Source organism: Leishmania braziliensis, chromosome 14 (genome assembly GCF_000002845.2).
Source record: "Leishmania braziliensis MHOM/BR/75/M2904 complete genome, chromosome 14".
NCBI lineage: Eukaryota > Euglenozoa > Kinetoplastea > Trypanosomatida > Trypanosomatidae > Leishmania > Leishmania braziliensis.
Window position 1 is genome coordinate 431,749 of NC_009306.2, and position 7,094 is coordinate 438,842.

Sequence of the window (7,094 nt, forward strand, 5' to 3'; positions counted from 1 at the left end):
TCATGAATTCGCTACAGGCTCATCAGCAACGTCTCATGGAGGCACTAGAAGAGAAGCAACAGTCTGATGCGCAGCGCCGTGCTTTCATAGCGGAGAAGCAGCAGCTGCAGTTAGAGTGGAATCAGCAGCAACTACGGCAGGCGTCTCACATGGAGCGCCTCCTCGAGCAGCTGAAGCAGGCAAAGTACGAGTGTGATTGTCAAGCACACGTTCACAACCTGCTCAGTCACGAGACGGAATCACGATATCACCTACTCGACCAATATTCTCAGTGGTACGCTCAACTTGAGAAGACTAAAGCGCAGCAGCAGATAGCACTGCACGAAAGATATGAGCAGCTTCTTCAAGACACAATCGCAACGAACAAGACGCGAGTCACTGACACTGTGGCTCAGGTCGCCAAGCTTCAGCAACAGATCACAAATCAGAAGAAAACCAGTCAGATATGCGAACAAAAATTAAAATCTCACCTAGCAGAGGTGCAAAATCTCTACCACACACTGCAAGACGTCCACACGCGGCTGGAGGGTGAGCACGCGGAGCTGGGCAAGGCACATGCCAAGCTGGACAAGACGAACGCGGCGCTGGAGCAGCAGCTGGCGGAGTGGAAGGCCCGCGCCACCAGCGTGGATGCCGAGCGCGGCGACCTGTCTGAGCGCCTTGCGCGGCTGGAGGGTGAGCACGCGGAGCTGGGCAAGGCACATGCCAAGCTGGACAAGACGAACGCGGCGCTGGAGCAGCAGCTGGCGGAGTGGAAGGCCCGCGCCACCAGCGTGGACGCCGAGCGCGGCGACCTGTCTGAGCGCCTTGCACGGCTGGAGGGTGAGCACGCGGAGCTGGGCAAGGCACATGCCAAGCTGGACAAGACGAACGCGGCGCTGGAGCAGCAGCTGGCGGAGTGGAAGGCCCGCGCCACCAGCGTGGATGCCGAGCGCGGCGACCTGTCTGAGCGCCTTGCACGGCTGGAGGGTGAGCACGCGGAGCTGGGCAAGGCACATGCCAAGCTGGACAAGACGAACGCGGCGCTGGAGCAGCAGCTGGCGGAGTGGAAGGCCCGCGCCACCAGCGTGGATGCCGAGCGCGGCGACCTGTCTGAGCGCCTTGCACGGCTGGAGGGTGAGCACGCGAAGCTGGGCAAGGCACATGCCAAGCTGGACAAGACGAACGCGGCGCTGGAGCAGCAGCTGGCGGAGTGGAAGGCCCGCGCCACCAGCGTGGATGCCGAGCGCGGCGACCTGTCTGAGCGCCTTGCGCGGCTGGAGGGTGAGCACGCGGAGCTGGGCAAGGCACATGCCAAGCTGGACAAGACGAACGCGGCGCTGGAGCAGCAGCTGGCGGAGTGGAAGGCCCGCGCCACCAGCGTGGACGCCGAGCGCGGCGACCTGTCTGAGCGCCTTGCGCGGCTGGAGGGTGAGCACGCGAAGCTGGGCAAGGCACATGCCAAGCTGGACAAGACGAACGCGGCGCTGGAGCAGCAGCTGGCGGAGTGGAAGGCCCGCGCCACCAGCGTGGATGCCGAGCGCGGCGACCTGTCTGAGCGCCTTGCACGGCTGGAGGGTGAGCACGCGGAGCTGGGCAAGACGAACGCGGCGCTGGAGCAGCAGCTGGCGGAGTGGAAGGCCCGCGCCACCAGCGTGGATGCCGAGCGCGGCGACCTGTCTGAGCGCCTTGCACGGCTGGAGGGTGAGCACGCGGAGCTGGGCAAGACGAACGCGGCGCTGGAGCAGCAGCTGGCGGAGTGGAAGGCCCGCGCCACCAGCGTGGATGCCGAGCGCGGCGACCTGTCTGAGCGCCTTGCACGGCTGGAGGGTGAGCACGCGGAGCTGGGCAAGACGAACGCGGCGCTGGAGCAGCAGCTGGCGGAGTGGAAGGCCCGCGCCACCAGCGTGGATGCCGAGCGCGGCGACCTGTCTGAGCGCCTTGCACGGCTGGAGGGTGAGCACGCGGAGCTGGGCAAGGCACATGCCAAGCTGGACAAGACGAACGCGGCGCTGGAGCAGCAGCTGGCGGAGTGGAAGGCCCGCGCCACCAGCGTGGATGCCGAGCGCGGCGACCTGTCTGAGCGCCTTGCACGGCTGGAGGGTGAGCACGCGGAGCTGGGCAAGACGAACGCGGCGCTGGAGCAGCAGCTGGCGGAGTGGAAGGCCCGCGCCACCAGCGTGGATGCCGAGCGCGGCGACCTGTCTGAGCGCCTTGCACGGCTGGAGGGTGAGCACGCGGAGCTGGGCAAGGCACATGCCAAGCTGGACAAGACGAACGCGGCGCTGGAGCAGCAGCTGGCGGAGTGGAAGGCCCGCGCCACCAGCGTGGACGCCGAGCGCGGCGACCTGTCTGAGCGCCTTGCACGGCTGGAGGGTGAGCACGCGGAGCTGGGCAAGGCACATGCCAAGCTGGACAAGACGAACGCGGCGCTGGAGCAGCAGCTGGCGGAGTGGAAGGCCCGCGCCACCAGCGTGGATGCCGAGCGCGGCGACCTGTCTGAGCGCCTTGCACGGCTGGAGGGTGAGCACGCGGAGCTGGGCAAGACGAACGCGGCGCTGGAGCAGCAGCTGGCGGAGTGGAAGGCCCGCGCCACCAGCGTGGATGCCGAGCGCGGCGACCTGTCTGAGCGCCTTGCACGGCTGGAGGGTGAGCACGCGGAGCTGGGCAAGACGAACGCGGCGCTGGAGCAGCAGCTGGCGGAGTGGAAGGCCCGCGCCACCAGCGTGGACGCCGAGCGCGGCGACCTGTCTGAGCGCCTTGCACGGCTGGAGGGTGAGCACGCGGAGCTGGGCAAGGCACATGCCAAGCTGGACAAGACGAACGCGGCGCTGGAGCAGCAGCTGGCGGAGTGGAAGGCCCGCGCCACCAGCGTGGATGCCGAGCGCGGCGACCTGTCTGAGCGCCTTGCACGGCTGGAGGGTGAGCACGCGGAGCTGGGCAAGGCACATGCCAAGCTGGACAAGACGAACGCGGCGCTGGAGCAGCAGCTGGCGGAGTGGAAGGCCCGCGCCACCAGCGTGGATGCCGAGCGCGGCGACCTGTCTGAGCGCCTTGCACGGCTGGAGGGTGAGCACGCGGAGCTGGGCAAGGCACATGCCAAGCTGGACAAGACGAACGCGGCGCTGGAGCAGCAGCTGGCGGAGTGGAAGGCCCGCGCCACCAGCGTGGATGCCGAGCGCGGCGACCTGTCTGAGCGCCTTGCACGGCTGGAGGGTGAGCACGCGGAGCTGGGCAAGACGAATGCGGCGCTGGAGCAGCAGCTGGCGGAGTGGAAGGCCCGCGCCACCAGCGTGGATGCCCAGCGCGGCGACCTGTATGAGCACCTTGCACGGCTGGATGGTGAGCACGCGGAGCTGGACAAGGCACATGCCAAGCTGGACAAGACGAACGCGGCGCTGGAGCAGCAGCTGGCGGAGTGGAAGGCCCGCGCCACCAGCGTGGATGCCGAGCGCGGCGACCTGTATGAGCGCCTTGCACGGCTGGAGGGTGAGCACGCGGAGCTGGGCAAGGCACATGCCAAGCTGGACAAGACGAACGCGGCGCTGGAGCAGCAGCTGGCGGAGTGGAAGGCCCGCGCCACCAGCGTGGATGCCGAGCGCGGCGACCTGTCTGAGCGCCTTGCACGGCTGGAGGGTGAGCACGCGGAGCTGGGCAAGGCACATGCCAAGCTGGACAAGACGAACGCGGCGCTGGAGCAGCAGCTGGCGGAGTGGAAGGCCCGCGCCACCAGCGTGGATGCCGAGCGCGGCGACCTGTCTGAGCGCCTTGCACGGCTGGAGGGTGAGCACGCGGAGCTGGGCAAGACGAACGCGGCGCTGGAGCAGCAGCTGGCGGAGTGGAAGGCCCGCGCCACCAGCGTGGATGCCGAGCGCGGCGACCTGTCTGAGCGCCTTGCGCGGCTGGAGGGTGAGCACGCGGAGCTGGGCAAGGCACATGCCAAGCTGGACAAGACGAACGCGGCGCTGGAGCAGCAGCTGGCGGAGTGGAAGGCCCGCGCCACCAGCGTGGATGCCGAGCGCGGCGACCTGTCTGAGCGCCTTGCACGGCTGGAGGGTGAGCACGCGGAGCTGGGCAAGGCACATGCCAAGCTGGACAAGACGAACGCGGCGCTGGAGCAGCAGCTGGCGGAGTGGAAGGCCCGCGCCACCAGCGTGGACGCCGAGCGCGGCGACCTGTCTGAGCGCCTTGCACGGCTGGAGGGTGAGCACGCGGAGCTGGGCAAGGCACATGCCAAGCTGGACAAGACGAACGCGGCGCTGGAGCAGCAGCTGGCGGAGTGGAAGGCCCGCGCCACCAGCGTGGATGCCGAGCGCGGCGACCTGTCTGAGCGCCTTGCGCGGCTGGAGGGTGAGCACGCGGAGCTGGGCAAGTCTCATGCAAAGTTGACGAGGTTGCACACTGATGTTGAGGAAGAGGTACAGTCGGTAAGGCGGGTGAAGGAGGAATTGGAGAGGACGGTGGAGGGTTTGCGTGAGAGGGCTGCATGTGCGGAATATGACGTGCAACAACTCTCTCGGGATGTTTTGATTGCGCGAACGTGTGCGAAGGAATGGGAGGGACTGTGTGGTACTTTGTCTTTGCGGTTGGAAGTGCATCGGGAAGCTCACGCAAGTTATTCTGTTTTAGCAGGTGATGGAGAGCTGTTGTCGGCGCGTGGCTTGACTGCTACTCTTACGGTGGCCTCGAAGGCAGCCCCGTTAAGCGCTGCGAAGTACCCGACGACGGCAAGACTGGTGGAGCTTCTGCGCAGTGGCAACTTCAAGGTCGTATGATATTTGTTTCAAGTCATTTTTAGTGATGCTCTGCTGGATAGTTATATGCGTTGTGGGATGATGTGATGTGTATTGTGTTTCTGAGCTTCTCTGTGTGATTTGATGCCACCTGTGCCCAAAAAGGGGGAATCTGTTGCGGGGCCCTTGACTACTGACGGGGAAAGAAATGGGAGGGGGCTCTCTGTCAGGCGTCTCCACGTGAGGTTGTTCTCTACGGGTCTGCTTCTCGCGTCTTGCGCGTCTGTGCGCTGGGACGCACGACCTCAGACTTTCAGAGGTGGTGACGGCGAGGGAGGCGGTCAGAGTGGGGGTTTGTTTGACTTCTTTGTTGGGTGTGTTGGTGGGGTGGGCGTAAGTGGCATGGGTAGTGACAGCATTGTTGGCATGCGTTCCGATGCCACCGCCTGCCCACCTCCACCTGCTTGGCTTTGTCGGTTCCCCGAAGAGAGCAATGTCGTGTCCGAAGCTAATGTTGATCTTCGAGGATGTGAATCAACCGCATCTGTGAAGCACACACATACACGCACATCCGCGAGCATCTTAGTGAATATAGCAGGGCCCCCCCTTCCCCCCCTGCCAATGCTCCCAGCATTGCTAGCCGGAGAGCACCGCACCCAGGACAGCCAGAGCGTACGTAATCTGCTCATGTTTTTTTATCGAGTTTTTTTTTTTTGCCTTTCCTCTTGCAGCATTATGTGCCGCATTGTGGTTGGGTCATGATGTTGCGAAGCGCGGGGAGAGGGGGAGTGTGCCCCAACGAATGCAGTAGCGTGCAAAGGGGCCTACGCGGCAGTGTTTCGCTCAGACCAAGCAAAGAGGTGCAAAGGTCAACCATAAAAAGAAAACAAAAACAAGCGAAACGTGAGGAGGCTCTCTCGCGCCGTAGCGTACACGAGCATTTTCAGGGACTTTGACGATACCCAGGACGGTTTCTCCTTCAAGATGTTTGCTACAGTCTGAAGTCATCACCGGAGCTGCGACCCCTCCGTCGGTTGAATATTCCTGTGTTTTCCGTCCTCAGATCCTCTATGATTCGCTTTAGAACGCGGACACTTTCTTATTAGCTAGCCTCTCGCAGATCCCCATTCTATGCGCACGAACTCCTTCAGCATCCTTTCCTATCTTCCTTCCCTCCCCCTCGTTCGTACTGTGTAACTACGTCTCACTACTGGATTCTCACTCGCTACGTTGTACACTGACCCGCCTCCCTCTCCCCTCACCCATAGCTCCTTTCCCTGTCGCGTTCACGCTTGTACACAGAATCGCATTTGAGTTTTCACGTAGTAGCAAAGAGGAGTGCATCTTGTCTCTCAAGTGCATTGCTAGCTCCTGCCGCCGCCGTTGCCGCTATTGGTTCTGCCGCTGCCGGCGAGCACATCCAGGGAACACCTCTCCCTCTCCTGTTCCTCGCGTCAACGACGCGCTTGAGGGATTCCCTGCTGCGGATCCGCACTCACCTGCCCCCTCCCACCCACGTGCGTCACTGCGTCTGCGTGCCTCATTTTTTGTACTTTTTTTTTCCTTTTCTCCTTTTATTGGTAAAATTTTTGTGTTTTCTTTGCACATTTTTCTCATCTCGCCCCGCCTTAATTGTCACCTTTGGCCTTTTTTTCTTCTTCCTTCTCCCGTTTTGTCGGTGTGCCACCGCATCCCCACCCACATTTTTGCTCGTTCTCTCCGTGTGTGTTGGTCGCATTCATTTCTCTGTCTGTCGGCAGTGCTTGTCTTGTGCTGCTCATCTTAGATGTCTTAGAACTCACGCATGCGCAGACTTCGCACACGCACACACACACACACACACACACACACTCTTACCTTTCCCAAACGGTGAGCATCTTCACTTTCTTTCTCTCCTTTCCTCACCATTTTTAGTCTGTTTTCCCCCCTTTTTTAGGTTTTATTACATTTCGTTGCGTACTTGCGCTCCCGCGGTCGCCCTGCTGGTGTGTCCTGTACGTCTGCGCGAGTGTACCGCTGCCTTTCCGTTCTTTCTACCATATAGACCTCTTTGGGTTTGCGTTTTGGCGTTGTCTGCGCGAGTGTCCCTTCTTTGAGTTTGTGCTTCCCCTTCAGCTGTGCATGCAGACACGCAGAGACACCAAAAGAGATACAAAGCCGAGCAACATCACAGATTTCACTAGATTCATCCACCCCTATCCTCTCCCCCCCTCCACACCTACTTTTTCCTCACTCCGTTTTCCTCCTGCACGGTCGCACACGGGCGTACAGTGCCCACCTGCTGGCGCACGAAGGCACTGAGGACTGTTTAGTTGTTTTTTTTTCTCTGCCTTTTCTATTTTGTTTCGCGCGCCTCACAAACGCTGCCCCCCCCCCCCCAAA

General features: G+C 62.2%; 1 protein-coding gene across 1 annotated transcript in view; it reads left to right on the top strand.

The window, feature by feature from the left end:
• Positions 1 to 4,754, top strand: part of LBRM_14_1100 (putative kinesin K39) — a gene marked incomplete at both ends in the record, with an annotated part of 6,468 nt that extends 1,714 nt beyond the window's left edge. The window contains one exon of the mRNA XM_001563347.1: positions 1 to 4,754. This exon is cut by the window's left edge and continues 1,714 nt beyond it. Coding sequence (XP_001563397.1) covers positions 1 to 4,754 — 4,754 coding nt within the window.
• Positions 4,755 to 7,094: the final 2,340 nt, after the last annotated feature.